The 16,468-nt window shown below is 38.9% G+C and overlaps 1 protein-coding gene across 1 annotated transcript in view; it reads right to left on the bottom strand.

Moving 5' to 3' along the window:
* Nucleotides 1–5,442: 5,442 nt before the first annotated feature.
* The window catches only part of LOC115782681 (paired box protein Pax-7-like), a 114,483-nt gene continuing 103,457 nt past the window's right edge, over nt 5,443–16,468 (bottom strand). The window contains exon 9 of the mRNA XM_030733014.1: nt 5,443–6,235. Coding sequence (XP_030588874.1) covers nt 6,120–6,235 — 116 coding nt within the window. The 3' untranslated portion in view covers nt 5,443–6,119. The remainder of the gene's footprint in view (nt 6,236–16,468) is intronic.

The following is a 16,468-nucleotide window of genomic DNA, read 5'->3' as shown; positions in this document are numbered from 1 at the left end:
TTTAAGGGAGCCAGGGCATCTAAAAGTCCATGAAGGACAATTACAATCAGATACCAGTTGATCAGGGTTAGACAGAAAATTTATGTTGGGGAGGCTGTCAACAGGCAGTTTCTTATACTACTTCAGCTCTAATGTAATAATGCTGAGTCTTGTAGGTAATGGAAAAATTCATATTAGATTTGCATAAGATTCATGACTACAATACTGGTGGGGAATTGTCTCTTTAAAGCAACTTATAAGTGTCTGCTGGCTGTTTTTCATACTGGAAAAATGCTAAAATGTTATGCATTGTTTTTGAAAATCAAATCAATCTGATTTTTAGCCAGTGGGATTTAAAACACAAAATTAAACACAAAAATGTCCCTAGAAATTCTGTGCTCTCAGTTACAATTTGGGTCAATGATTTGGTGAGTGTGGAGAGAAGCTGGACATATGATTAAAAGCCACAGCATGCTCAGTCTTAATGGCACATATTGAATTATGAAGTCTTTTTTTTTTTTTTTTTTTTTTTTTGGAATTTGAGTGTATAAGGTCTTGCTACCTTTTTGTAGTTTTGTGACAAGTGGTTTACATAACCATACTTTTGAATAGTAAGCAGTGACTGGCCAATTTTGTCTTATCTGTTTTCCCATTAGAGCAATTACCTCCTCAGTATGCAGTCAAGTTCTCCAGAGTCCTGCTAATGACTTCTATATTTGACTCAGGTGTGTTGAAGCAGAGACACATCTAAAACCTGCAGGACACCGGACCTCGAGGCCTGGAGTTGAACACCCCTGCATTAGAGTTAGTGTATAATGATTACGATGTATGTGCTTTGTCTGCATACGGTACAAATTTAAGGGAAATGAATCAGTGGTGTTCAGTTATTAAAATCGGATCCAAAGTACTGTCTACAAAAAGAACTTCAGTCAGCAAAATCATATGGTCTTGGTCCAGTTGTAGAGTTTTAATGAACATACACTTACGCCATTGTTACATACACCAAAAGGCTGAAGGGAGTAAATGCCAAATTTCTCACTAGTCTAATACTTCATACAGGTAGAATAAATAATTCCATGATGACATACTTACATGCCTAACTGAGATCTAAACAAAACAAGCAGAAAAGGGACCAAGAGTATAGGGATAAATAAGCATAATCTTTACAGTTGATCTGTAATGTTCTCCTTGGTTTGTTGTCAGTGAAAAAAAAATTATATATATATATATATATATATATATATATATATATATATATATATATATATATATATATATATATATATATATATGTATATATATATATATATATATAAAATGTGTGTCTGTGTGCGCTCAAAAAAGTTTAAGAAACACTTTGAAAACACATTAGATCTCAATGGGAAAAAATACTGGCTACCTACACTGATATGGGTAATGTGTTAGGAATTAAAGGAGTCAAAGACACACTGAAAATCAAAGTGAAACATGATGCAACAGGCTAGCTGCAATGAAATTTTAGCAACTCTAAATGGTTCTCAGTAGTTTGTGTGGCCCCCACGTGCTTTTATGCATGTCTGACAACATCTGTGTCCTAATGAGATGATGGATGGTGTCCTGGAGGATCACCTCCCAGATCTGGACCAGGACATCACTGAGCTCCTGGACAGTCTGATAGGCAACCTGGCAGCATCAGATGGATTGAAACATGATGCCCCAGAGGTGTCCTATTGGATTTAGGTCAGGCGAGCATGGGGGCCAGCCAATGGTATCAATGCCTTCATCCTCCAGATATTGTCTGCATACTCTCGCCACATGAGCCTGGGCATTGTCGTGCACCAGGAGGAAGCCAGGACCCACTGCACCAGTGTAGGGTCTGACAATGGGTCATCCTGATACCTAATGGCAGTCAGGGTGCCGTTCTCGTCTTTGAAAAGTACAGGGCGCCTCTGGTGGACCTCCCAATTCTGGTAATTGTATGACAAATGTCAATCACAGAGCCCACTAGAGGACATCAAGCCCTCAGGCCACCCTCATGAGGTTATTTTCTGATTGTTTGATGAGAGACATTCACATCAGTGGCTGTTGGAGGTTATTTTGTAGCTCTGGCAGTGCTCATCCTGCTACTGGTCCTGCTGATGGGTTAACGACCTTCTACGGCCCTGTCCAGCTCTCCTAGACTAACGGCCTGTCTCCTAGAATCTCCTCCATGAGACTGAGACTGTGCTGGGAGACACCGCAAACCTTCTGGCACGTATTGATGTGCCATCCTGGAGGAGTTGGACTACCTGTGCAGCCTCTGTAGGGTCCAGGTATGGCCTCATGCTACCAGCAGTGACTCTGACCATAGCCAAATGCAGAACTATTGAAAAACAGTCAGAAAAGATGAGGGAAAAATGTGAGTGTCCTCCACCTGTAAAACATTCCTGTTTGGGGAGTTGTCTCATTGTTGCCCCTCTAGTGCACCTATGGTTAATTTAATTAACACCAAAGAAGCTGAAACTGATTAACAACCCCTTCTGATACTTACTGACCACAGAAGTTTAACTCACTGGATGCTAAACTCTGCTTAAAAAGTGTTCCTTTAATTTTTTTGAGCAGTGCGTATCCAGGCAAAAGTTAAGGTTAACACAGTCAGTATCCAAAGGGTTTGTCATGGCTCTTGTGGCTATGTAGTTTGGTAACATTATAAAAGTCTGTCTATAAAATTGAATACATAGACACCACAAACCAGTAGGAATGTAAATCATTCCCATCAAACTTAAAACGTCTCTGTTCCATTTCAGTGCATCATCTTTAAATTCACAAAATAATTCTCTGGAATGGCATCAAAGCACAACAAAAGAAGAAAAACAGAAAGACAAGTAATTCATAATGATTTTTGATTGGTGACGTACTTTTTATGCATGAAAGATTCTGTGATCACATCCATTGAAAAGCCAAGAACAAAGCTTGATGAATTGGTCTCTTTGCAACACTGTTGCTTTTTAGGAGTAGAAGTAGTAACCCACCCCCCCCACCCCCCCACCCCCCCCCTCCACCCCATCCCCAAATCTGAGGTAATGAAATTGATATTTTTTTAAAGTAAATAAAAGTACTTAAAAGTATAATTTCCCTGTAGTCATTTCTGTTGTTTCAGTGTTCATGTGCTAAGGGATATTACAAATGTGAACCCTTCCAGGCAGAGAAAATTATGGGAGAATGAAAACTTTGCCTGATTTAAATTCTGCTAAGCTCAGGATTGACTTCTCATATTTTCAGCATGACTTACACTACAAGTTCTGCTCTGTCCTCTGCACTTGTTGCTCTGCACTGAATGTGCTCCACTGTATCAAAATTGATTTTCATTTGTGAGAAGTAGATGATGTCATAGGGATCCAATAAATCCTCATATGCCTTCTGGCTTCGAAACGTTGGCCTGCTTGGTCATGGTTGGAGAAATGCCAGTGATAATCCTCTACATGAAATTTGGGTCAGTAGAAGTTGATAGGTGGTTAAAGTTGAGGCCTTCACTGTAACTGCTGAGTGCATGTGGTCAAGATGGGAAAGAGGGCGAGATCTAAAAATAGCAGCCATGCTGAAAGCTGTCTGGACATGGCAGAGAAGATGACCTTGAAAAAGATTTTGTCCTTGATAGCAAACTTCAAGCTGTCTCTGAGTGTTGAGTTTAAAAATTCAAAAAGAAAAAGGAAAAAATGGTTATCATTTATAACTTGCATTAGTGTGATCCCATTGAAGAGGCGAATAAATACTAAATCATAGCAATTAAAAATACGTGAGTTGCACTTATAAGAATTATAACTGTTATTAAAAGGTGCATGCAGAAGTTTCCTAACTTTGGGATAAAGAACATATGCATTATACTATTTTGAATTGAAGTTTATCAAACATAACTTATTTGGGGGTTATTGTGTAGCAAACTGTTTTTGTGGAGGTTGACATACAGAATTATGCAGTATGTTGCCAAAAGTATTCGCTTGTCTGCCTTAACACACATATGAACTTGAGTGACCTGTTTGCCCCTCAGCATCCACTGACCCCACTCTGATTTTACGTGTTGTGAGTTGCTGTCGTTCCCAGTCGCTTCCACTTTGTTATAATCCCACTAACAGCTGACTGTGGAATATTTAGTAGTGAGGAAATTTCAGGACTGGACTTGTTGCACAGGTATGATCCAATCACGGTACCACACTTGGATTCACTGAGCTCCTGAGAGCGACCCATTCTTTCACTAATGTTTGTAGAAGCAGTCTGCATGCCTAGGTGCTGGTTTATACACCTGTGGAAGTGACTGGAACACCTGGATTCAATTATCTGGATGGTGAGTGAATACTTTTGGCAGGATAGTGTATATTTAGTTACAAAATTCTAATTGTTATAATGTAAATTTTAAAATTCTGAGTGATTCAATTCAATTCAATTCAATTTTATTTATATAGCGCCAAATCACAACAAACTGTCGCCTAAAGGCGCTTTGTATTGTGGGTAAAGACCCTACAATAATGATAAATTGTTTTGATCAGAATCAGTTTGTAGTATTCATCATGAATATTCTATTTGATATGTTTTATAGTCCAAAGTTCAACTTGACAAAAGAATGTACTGAATACAGCATTTGTTAGAACACAGTAATTAGTACAAATATAGTTGCAGATGTGGCTCTGCAGAACCCATTTCTTGTTTACATGGTAATTATGAATAGCTGATACCAGTGGCAAAAAGAAGCTGCTAAATGATCTACAAAGAAAAACAAGCTCTAATCATTGGGCGGCTGTGGCTCAGGAGGTAAAGTAGGTCATCTAGTAATTGAAAAGTCAGGAGTTCAAGCCTCGTCTACTCCAGTCTGCATTTTGAAGTATCCTTGGGAAGGATACTAAACTCCCATGTGTGAATGTCAGACAAGATGCTTTAGGTATAGATAAAAGCACTTGTATTAATCTATGTGTGCTTATAATAAAAAGCGCTTTGAGTGCTCATTTAAGAGTAGAAAAACATTATATAAGTACCAGGCCAGGTACATGATCAGACTCCATACAAGAGGGATCATCTTAGTACACTCTCAATTTGGACCTTGGTATCCAGCACCTGACTGAGCTCTTCAGGAAGTTTTGTTGTTGATAAATGTGATTGCAGGACAGAGTCGTCTCTTCAGGAATGCCTGAATTAGTCCGTACCAATCTGCAACAGAGATCTTAATCTCCCTCACAAACTTAACACATTTACAAATTAATGACTTTTTGTTTTTGAGCTACCAGTATTTTATGCTGATATTCAGTATCTATAAAGTTGCCCAAGGTTCTCATGGAAGATGAGTGTTTTCTCAAAGTCAGGAAATCCAGTGGCTTAAATTCTGTATGAGGTCAGATATACAACATGCATAGTCTCGAGGTAGCATTCATGGTCTGTAGGTTTTCTGACAACACAACCAGAATAATAATCAATGATTTACAGAGACCACAAGTGACTTGTAGGATACTCAGCTGTTGTGTGCAAATCAGTGTGTCGCTTCCTGAAGCTGAGACAGGTCTCTTTTATGCCAGTTTGATTTATCAATTCATTGAAAAATTGGATGCCAATGAATTTAACAATTAAAACTTCCCCCTAAATGTGTTCTGCATTCAGCTTTTTACTGCAGTTCATCATATTTTATTTGTTGATCTATTGAAGTAGGAGAAGAGATTAATTCTGTTTTTCTGTTTAGTGATTTCTGAACATTTTTGCAGAGAACCTGAAATTACATTATTATTATCATCATTATTATTATTTCTTCACTTTAAGTAGCTGTATCAGGTTAAACAAGTTATTTTATGCAGCAGGTTATACTCAGATTAATTGGCTTGGGGTTCACATTGTAATTGCTTATATAATTAATTTCAAAGTTAAACACACCAGTGCTATGAAAATTTGGTGCAACAACTCAGCAATATTCTTAATACTGGAATCCTTGTTGTTTGGTTCTTTCCATGAGGAATGTTTAAAGCTTGGAAAACTGCATCATTCAATCTTTAAGCCACCAATAAGAAAGAAAAAAAAAAAAGTTAAATAGACACATTTATATTCAGTTTGTGGCACACACACACAAATGCTCTCTGGGAGATGTGTATTGTAGTAGGAGGTGCAGGTTGTGCTGGTGACCAGGTGTACAGCCGTTTAAATAAGTACTAGTAGGCCTGGCCAGTTTCAACTTGCAGCAGTCCCAGTACAGCTGAGTGGTCAGCAAGCTTCATTCTGCGCTGACTGGAGAGATTGACGTTCTTGGCCAGGTAATCCACAGCAGCTGGGGAGGATAAAGACAGTTTACTTCACTTTTCAATTAAAATTTATTTATATAGTGCCAAATAACAGCAAACAGTTGCCTCAAGGTGCTGATAGGACAGATTGGCGAATTAATGAAGATCTGCTAGAATCGTCTCCACTTGCAACTGATCTCCTCAGTAATGTGACACCTTCAGGTACATTTCGTAGTTATGCTTGTTAAATATTTGAAATCCAACTAAGATTACATTTATACATCCCTTTATCTTTCATAAAAAGGATAATGCCACACTCATTTTCCATTAATTTATTTTATTTAAAAAAGGTCATGTCTGCAGAAAATGGCCTCCTCAGCCAAATGGTCTACATTTGCTTGACAGCAACTTGTAGTCTGGTGTTGCAAAGCTGCAACTTTTGCATTATGAGTAAAGTGATGCCGCTTCCAACATGATTCACTATTGATTCTGCAAACTCAGATTACCAGTAAACCTCAATTCATTCTCAATCACATTTCATAGTAAGGTATCATCCCCAAGAACTACTAGTGTGCAGGGTTGAGGTCCAAATGAATGTCTTGCTTGATGAAGGAGCAAAAAAACTGTTAAATCTGTTAAAATGTTGTTCTGTCTTTGGACTCTTGCTTTGGTTTTGACTTTTCACTATGTGTTGCTGTTTGGTTGTATTTAGGTATCAAAACTACTTGGTTAAACTTTTAAACACAAATTAGAAGGCAAACATCTCCCTTCTCCCAAACTTCAATTTTTTTTTAATTACCATGATGATGAGTATCAGGAGAGGACATTAACCTTACAGAACAAAAACTGTTTTTTGAATTTTCCAATTGGGGTGGACAAGGCTAGAAGTCAGGCTTTCAAATGAACTTTGTCTGGGTCTTTGATTAATTAATATGCTGGAATGGAAGATTGCTGCTACTCCTCCTCCTCGACCTGTGCTTCGAGCATTCTGACAATTCATTTAACCCTCTAACACCAGGCGATCGCCGCCGATTCACCTGTGACCTGCCCTTACCTGCTGTGAACAGCTGGTTAACACCGAGCATATCACCACTGTGACATCAGATCAAACGTATTTTGAATGACTAATCACGTGACCTTTTTGTCCTATTGGAACAATTCAAATGGTTTCTGAAAGCTGGGAAATTGCGCTTCACACCCAACATAGGGTTATTACAGTAATTGTTGCCGGAAGTCCATGAACAGCAGAATGTTTGAAGTACGTTCTGATGCCGACGACAGGTTTGGTATTAAAGGGTTAAACTAACATATTCATCCTGCTGTAACCAGGTTTCTGTAAGGCAGAATAAAGCAATATGTTGATCAATTGTTAAATCATTTACTAACTAAGCCTTACTACGTCTGCTCAATCAGTTAATTCATTTCTTAAAACTCATGGTATGGTTGACGTATGGCACTTTCGAAATCCAACTTTAAGATCTTATTCATTCTTCTCTCCTGTTCATAAGACTTACGAATCGATTATTTCTTCCTCGATAAACGAATTCTACCTTTAGTGAAAGAATGTGATTATGGAGCAATAATTATATCTGACCATAGTCCTCTTACAATGAAACTGAATGTTCCTGTCATGCAATCGGTCTATCGTCCCTGGCGGCTTAATCCCTTACTTTTATCCAATGAAGACTTTGTTAAAATGCTTTCATCTGAAATAAATTTTTTTATTGTTGCTAATCGAACGCCGGGGATGTCTCTTGGTATTATTTGGGAGTCATTAAAGGCCTATTTGAGGGGTCAAACCATCTCTTACTGTGCAAATAAAAAGAAGAAAAACATGGAACGGCTAAGACAACTAACAGATGAGATTTTACAGTTAGACAGAGAATACAGCCACTCTGGTTCACAAGACCTACTGAAGTAATGTCTGTCTCTCCAAACTGAATTTAATATTTTGTCTACCCAGCAGGCGGAGTATTTAATATCCAAATCTAGATATGGTCACTACGAATATGGTGAAAGGGCTGGGCGATTACTTGCTCAACAGTTACGCCAGTGTTCAGCTGGTCAGTATATTTCTGCAATAGATGATGACCAAGGTGTAAAACGCTGTGATAATGCTGGAATTAATTTATGTTTCAGTAAATTTTACCAATCACTGTATACATCTGAGGCATCATTTAACCCAGCCGAGCTAGAGGATTCTTTAAGAATGTTAAAATCCCATCAGTAAGTTCAGACCTGTTTAATGAACTGGAGAAAGAGGAGATAAACTGCAATTAAAGATATGCAAAATGGAAAGTCTCCAGGCCCGGATGGCTTCCCGATGGAATTTTTAAAGAAATTTTCTGATCTGCTTTCTCCTCTATTATTATCAGTTTTTGAAGAATCGTTGAGCATGCAATTATTACCATTGTCTATGCGTCAAGCTGTAATTTCTTTGCTAATAAAGAAGGAGAAAGATCCCTTAAACTGCAGTTCATATCGCCCGGTTTCACTATTGAATTCAGACTCAAAAATCCTTAGTAAAGTGTTGGTGAAGCGACTTGAACAAGGTATCCCCACAATTGTTTCATCTGACCAGACAGGATTAGTTAAAAATCGCCAATCCTTCTTTATCAGGTGGCTGTTTAATGTGTTATATACTCCCACCCCACCTGGCCATAACTGTGATGAGGTCATACTTTCGCTAGATGCTGAGAAAGCATTTGACCAGGTGGAGTGGAATTATCTTTTTAGGACTTTAGAGACCTTTAATTTTGGTCCTAAATTTATATCATGGGTGAAGTTGATATATACTTTGCCAATAGCGGCTGTACGCACTAATTGCAATTTATCCAGCTATTTTGAATTGACATGTGGTACGAGGCAGGGGTGCCCACTTTCCCCACTTTTATTCGCACTTGCGATTGAACCGCTTGCTGTAGCGTTGCGGCAAAGTCAGGTGATTAAAGGTATAATTTGGTTTGGCACTGAACATAAAGTTTCCTTATATGCCGATGATGCGCTTTTGTATATTTCAGACTCTTCTTCTAGTCTTCCTGAGTTACTTATTTTACTTCAAAAATTTGGGAGAATATCTGGTTATAAGATTAATCTTCAAAAAAGTGAGCTGATGCCTGTGACATCTATAGAAGGGAAGCTTATGGGCACTGTTCCTTTTAAAATTAGTTCTAAAAAATTTAAATATCTAGGTTTCTGGATAACTTGATCCTATAAGGTCCTTTATAAGGCGAATTATCTACCACTATTGGTGAATCTAGCAGGACATTGCTAGGTGGGAATCCCTACCTCTCTCCCTTGCGGGAAGAATCAATTCAATTAAAATGACTATACTGCCTAAATTTATTTATTTATTTCAGAGTGTGCCAATGTTCCTTACTAAGTCTTTCTTTTCTAATTTGGACAGTAAATTATCAGCATTTGTTTGGAATAAAAAGCATCCACGGATTGGGAGGAAGATGCTGCAATTACCTCGGAGTCTTGGAGGCATGTCATCCCCTAACTTCATGTACTATTATTGGGCGGATAACATTAGAACATTATTATATTGGTTAAAAAAGGACACTCCTGTCCCAAGTTGGGTGGCCTTGGAAAGAGGCTCAAGTGTATCTAGTTCTCTGTCCACTTTACTCTGCTCCAAGTTACCTTTTAATCAACCAGTCTCAACATATACTTCTAATCCAGTGGTAATTGACACAGTAAAAATCTGGAATCAGTGTAGAACATCATTCAAAAGTACAGAGTTATTATTGGCTGCCCCTGTGTCAAATAATCACATGTTTATTCCTTCATTAACAGATTCAGCTTTTAATACCTGGGCTCTAATAGGAATACATTTATTATATGATCTATATGTAGATAATAGGTTTGCTTCATTTGAACAGTTGGTACAGAAATTTGACATTAATAAATCACAGTTTTTCAGATATTTGCAATTGAGACATTTTGTAATGTCCAACTCTGAGTGCTTTCCTCTACGCCCTTCTACCTCTGTTGTTGATAAGATTCTGGAGTGTAAGTCTGACACAAAACGATCCATGAGTAGAGTTTATACACTGCTTAATTCATACCATGATACCAATTTGGATTCTCTGAAATACAGCTGGGAGATGGAGGAATCCATATCAGATTCAGACTGGCAAAAGGTTATTTAAAATATTTATTCTTCCTCAATTTGTCTAAGGCGTGCAATAGTTCAATTCAAGGTAGTACATCATCTACATTGGTCTAAAGATAAATTGTACAAGTTTAAAAAGGACTTGGATCCGACATGTGATCCCTGTAAACTGACTCCAGCCACACTTTTACATACATTCTGGACTTGTCCAAAACTACATGGGTATTGGCAATCTATTTTTGATACTTTATCAGAAGTATCTGGACAAATTATTCACCCGTCACCACTCATCGCTCTCTTCGGGGTGGCCCCAGCAGATATCATCCTCCGCAAACATCAGAGGAATATGATAGCCTTCTGCCCTCTTCTGGCCAGGAGACTGATTCTGTGTAGATGGAAAGATCCACATCCTCCAGCATACGGACATTGGATAAAAGAGGTTATGTATTACATTCATCTGGAGAAGATTAGATGTACGGTCAAGGGATCTGTTAAAAAATTCTATGATATCTGGCAGCCATTTTTATCTTATTTTGAAGGTATTTCGGCAGACAAACTTGTGTAGTGATCAGTTGCTGGTTGTATTATATACGCACAAATCTGAGATTAATATTAGTTACTTTACAAACAGAAGATGTACACATGTTGATGTAATAGATCCGACATAGAACGGGTGGGGTGGGAGGGATTTTTGTAGTGTATGTGCATTTTTGTTGTTGTTTTATGTTTACTTAAAAAAAAACAATAAATCATTTACTAACCGGGACTTGGAAGAGAGAGACCTAATGTTTAATAATCCACATTTAACTGTTTTACACTTTGGTGCAGTTGATGATGCTATATTGTTCTTTCTTTGTGAACTTTTATTTATTTTTTATTTTAAGATTATAATTTAATTTTATAAATTATAATTAATTGAGCAGAAAGATCAGCTAGCAGCAGGACACCACTGTTTACCACAACAGCACAAGAGGAACACAAAGTGATACCGTACAGTGCCAGCACCGAGCTAGAGAGTCCATAACTAATGTTCATAGTAATAAAAGAACACCAAGTGCAACACTGTGACTTTATGAGAAGTTATTCGTAGCTCCTGAATGAAGCTCTCTGGGACAGAGAAATTACATGTCAGTGCTAATTACTTGTTGGGAGGTCACAATCACTATGATATAAAACAGGATATAGAATACCGTCACACTAATTGTTTAACAAATATCGCTGCAGAACAGATTATTGTATATCCAATCATACAGACTAACAAGAAGACACTACATTTGACAGACGGACAAAAGAAGTCAACAATTTGGCTCACACAGACAGAAAGACAGAGAGGCAGGTACTCACTAGAATAACTGTAGTTCTTGGAAAGCTGACATTAATGCTCAGCATATTTTCTCTCAGACTAGTAAATGTTGCCCCTCCCTGGTTCAACTGGTGATAACTTCTCTTTTATGGGACAGGAGAGAGGAGGGATGATAGATGTTATGTGACATGTTGTGTGTGGGTTGCATGTGTGTGTGTTGTGGCTATTGGGAGGGAGTTAAGTAAGGCATGTCAGTTAAGTAGCTGGTGAGCACAGAAAGAAAACTGCCACTCCTGTGATGATGAATGAGAGAGAAAGAAGAGCACCTATGGGTGGGCAGGTCTGTCTGACAAGATGCCAGTCACCTAGACAGCATGTGGGTGTGTGTGTGTGTGTGTGTGTGTGTGTGTGTGTGTGTGTGTGTGTGTGTGTGTGTGTGTGTGTGTGTGTGTGTGTGTGTGTGTGTGTGTGTGTGTGTGTGTGCGTGTGTATTTGTGTTTCACAGAGGCTTAGAATGCCATGTAAAGGAGGCTGTTTTTTTACTGTCAGCCAGGTTTATACCTTAAATCCCTGTTGAGTAGTCACACTGAGAGCTGTCTGCCTCTGAGATAAAGCCTGATAACATATATGAACAAACACAAATTCGCATGGACAGTCATGTCAGCTTTTTTGACAGTGTGCACTTTAATCTGTCAGAAGCTTTCTGAAACAGAACAAGAGCTGGTAAAATGTTGCAGGCAAACTATTAAATCTGTCTGAAAAAAAGGGGGGAGTGGGGTGGAGAGCCATGTCCACACTATAAATGTCACTTGGGACATTGAGAGTTTAAAAAAATCTAACTGATAGTACTAACAGGAAGAAAATTTAAAATAAAAACAAAAAAAACCCAGGAATGACCCAGAATTACATCTTTTAATGCCACAGAGGCTGTATAGCAGCAGAAATTGCATCCATATTAATGTTTTATTTCAGGCAATATAGAGAAAAAAGAAAATTAAAAGATTGCAGGGTTAATGCCTATTTTCACCTGATGGTTAAAAATAATTGGCAAAAATGAGCTTCTCCCAGGGGATGATTTGGCTCAGTCTTATGATACAAAAGAGTCGAGAGGGGCTCAAAGTAGAATTTGGAGACTTTGACCTTTGAACTTTGATTAACTAATGAAATGATTTTTCAATCATTACAACCTTAAAAACAAGGGAAATTTAGGACACGAGTATTGACACAAAAAATTATGACAATAATACTTGCTATTTTTTTTCTTAACATTTCTTAGATGAGGTAAAAGGAATCCTAACGAATCCTTAGGCACAGATGACATGCAGCATAATCACTGATTAATTTATTAGGAAACAATATTTACACATATTGTACACATGTATGTTGCAGTTTTAATTTTATTTGTGCATGTGCACATGTTGACCCAAACCCTAACCCTTATTTACAATGACAGCAGCTCTGTACTCTGCATCCACATATTCAGGCAAATGGAAAAGGTATTTTTTTCAGCAGTGTAACCTTTATGTACTATTACTATGTAATAGCAACTTTCCTGTACAGAGTAGATGTGCGAAGCTGGGAAACAACAGGCCCAACACTGTCAGCAAGCTGTATTCAAGGTCACTTCCTGTGCAACATGCCTGTGTGAAGAAGACTCCCGACTGCAGAGAAAGCAGGATTTCATCCACACAACTATAAAAGACCTGTTTATTCTGTTCTATATCAATGACAAATTTGGTGACGGGTGTGATTTCACAAGCAATTTCTTCTCTGCTTTTGCATTGATCCAAGAAAACCTGCACAGATGGACTCAGTGAGTCTGAAAGAGTGCTTCTAGCACACCTGCAAACCAAGTTTTGAGGAGAAAAACAGCCAACAATGGGGAACAGATAGAATTACTGCTGAAATCGTGCTTGATAGAGAAGCCAGAGAGGAGAGCAGGAGGGACCAGCAACTTGAATTTCTGATTGTGCTTTATTTGTAATGGCAAGTAATTTAAGAAATTTGAAATATTGTTTTGTGTGGTGAGAGGGTCTGAGAGTCAATGTTCTATAAACACAGTTGATTTGGACTGATCTCCATAGAATAAAAGCAAATCAATTTGGACTGATGCAAATTAACAATTTTGTGGGTTAAATGAGCAACAACTTATTGATTTCACAGGGACACAAAATGTAGTTTTGTCATTAACAATCTAGAGATTGGGTCTCTCAGATAAAAAGTGAACACTGTACTGCCAGGCACTAAAATGGGGAATTTAAAGTCCAAAACATACAAGTCGGCTCCAGATAAGATCCAAATAGTCCAACAGCCCAGTTCATAAACTAACAAACATGGTGAGGAAGTGTTATAGCAGTTAAATGTGTGGGTAAATGAGCATGGGTTTCCAGAAAATGGGTCTTTCAGTATGAGACAAATTAATGCATTTAAAAAAAAAAATCACTAGAAAAAACAGCAAAAGTGAACATGAGTAAAAAATGCGCAGACTGGAAAGCATTTTTCTTGTGGTTGGAGGAAGCAAGAATGATGGAGGGAAAGTTTGGGCAGGCAGGGCCAAAAAAAAAAAAAAAAATGATACCAATGAAATGTCTAAGTGTGTCAAAAGCAGGGTAGACCCAGACATGGATCAACTTCTTCCCCTAGAACAGAGCCAGCAAAATGACAGACCAACATTATCCACACCATCAAACCTATATCCAGCATCACACCTGGCTAAAGTCTCCACACCTTCACCTCCATCCTCCTCTGACCATGAAAAACAAGTGTCAGCATCAACCAATCTCCCTCAGCCCAGAGAAGACATTACTGGAGGGACTACATCTTCACTGATGCCCGCTCATGACCAGAGTGGGAAGAGAATTTAATCCAGGGATGAGTGAACAGGCAATCAGCTTGTGTGACTACATCACCAAAAACGGCACTGGTCTGACAACACTGCTTTGGCTCACCAACCATGGCTTGAAAATGATATGAAAGGAGCAACAATACATCTGCCAGATGCCAAATTTGTTTGATATGAAACACACACGTGTGCCAAATGTGAAAAAAAAAGAAAAGAAAAAAGACATCAGAAAGGGGGCAAATACTTTTTCACAGCACTGTATATGTTCAAGCATAACAAAGTGGAAGAAGGCTTCCACCTTGGTGGACTCAGAATCTCATCTCTGCTTTTTGAGGATGATGCGGTCCTGCTGGCTTCATCAGGGGGTGGCCTCCAGCTCGCAGTGGAACGGGTCACAGCCGAGTGTGAAGCAGCTGGTATGAGAATCAGCACCTCTAAGTCTGAGGCCATGGTCCTCAGCCGGAAAAGGGTGGAGTTCCAGATCAGGGATGAGTTGCTGCGCCACAAGGAGGAGTTTAAGTATCTCGTGGTCTTGCTCATGAGTGACAGGAGAAAGGAACAGGAGATTGACAGACAGATTGGGGCTGCTTCTGCAGTGACGCAGATGCTGCACTGGACCCTCGTGGTAAAGAGGGAGCTGAGTGTGAAAGCAAAGCTGTTGATTTACCAATCAAGCTAAGTCCCTACCCTCACCTATGGTCACAAGCTTTGGCTAGTGACCGAAAGGACAAGATTGCAGATACAAGCATACAAGCTATCTCCAAAGGGTGGCTGGCCTCTCCCTTAGAGGTAGGGTGAGGAGTGCAGTCATTCAGGGGGGGCTCAGGGTATAGCCGCTGCTCCTCCACATTAAAAACAGCCAATTGAGGTTGTTCAGGTATCTGACTAGGATGGTTCCTGGGCACCTCTTGGGTGAGTTCATGGGTCCTGAATACCTGAGAATCTACTAACCCACTTGAAAGTAAAAAGCCATCACCAATAAGTTACCTGTAATCTAGGTGCACAATTTTGTTTTCAAAATAGAGCACTTTTTAACTCTTTCATAACACTTGTTCAGATAAAATGTGATATGTTGTGGATGGTTATACATTGATGACATGTGTTATCATAATTGTAATTGTGTTGTTCTAACACATCATAGGGAATACATTTTATTTTTTATTTGGAAAATTACGTGTAAAATGTAAAAGACCCACATTTTTTTAAAAAATTCACAATAGTTAAATTGGAAATTTTTGGAACTGCTTCATCGAGAGCAGCATGAGCAGGATGGTGGGATCCAGCTGATTGTGGTCAGAAGCTGTGGCCTCCGTACGCTGCTAACATGATTTCTCCATGTGGAAGCTGGAGACAGTTTTGAAAGCAATGCATATTCTCATACATAATGTACCATAATGTGTTTTTCTGTCAGAGTATTTACAGAGAGTTTCAAAAACTTTAGAGACAAAAGAAGACAGTGAACTTTATAGTCCTTGAGTATAGGAAAAACTGCATCAGTGTGATGTCCATCATCACTCAGAGTGCAAGACAAGACTCCATTAAAGAATCCCCCAGTATGGACACCAGCAGGATGTATTCTGACAACGTGGTGCCAAGGCAATACGGCAAAACTGGTGCAGAGGTTTCTGCAAAACCAGCAGTTGTCAGGTAGTAGGAAAAAATACAGCAGTTCAATCTATGGTACATAAAAAGGCCAATATATATATATATATTCGATTAATTAATTACGGAGAAAATAACGAATTAAAAATTTTAACGCATTTTAATCGCACTTTGCACCATGGAACTTTTCTCAGTGCACGAGTTCCAGGCATACCGATTATATCGACGCACAATGTCAAAAATTCAGGGGCCGCATCCTTCGAAGGACCCAGCCCACGGTCCTTTGCAGCCCATGAAGACCGCAAAGGCCGGAAGTGAGCAGCTAGCCTTCATATCAGCGTTGCCTGCCCTCACCTCTGCGTAGCTCATGTCGCCAGCAACCATGAGTGCGAAGCACAGCTGTGGAAAAGCAGCTG

The sequence above is a fragment of the Archocentrus centrarchus genome, chromosome 7, assembly GCF_007364275.1.
Source record: "Archocentrus centrarchus isolate MPI-CPG fArcCen1 chromosome 7, fArcCen1, whole genome shotgun sequence".
NCBI classification, from domain to species: Eukaryota; Metazoa; Chordata; class Actinopteri; order Cichliformes; family Cichlidae; genus Archocentrus; species Archocentrus centrarchus.
Note: the sequence above shows the minus strand (reverse complement) of the source record. Positions and strands in the feature narration are given on the sequence as shown.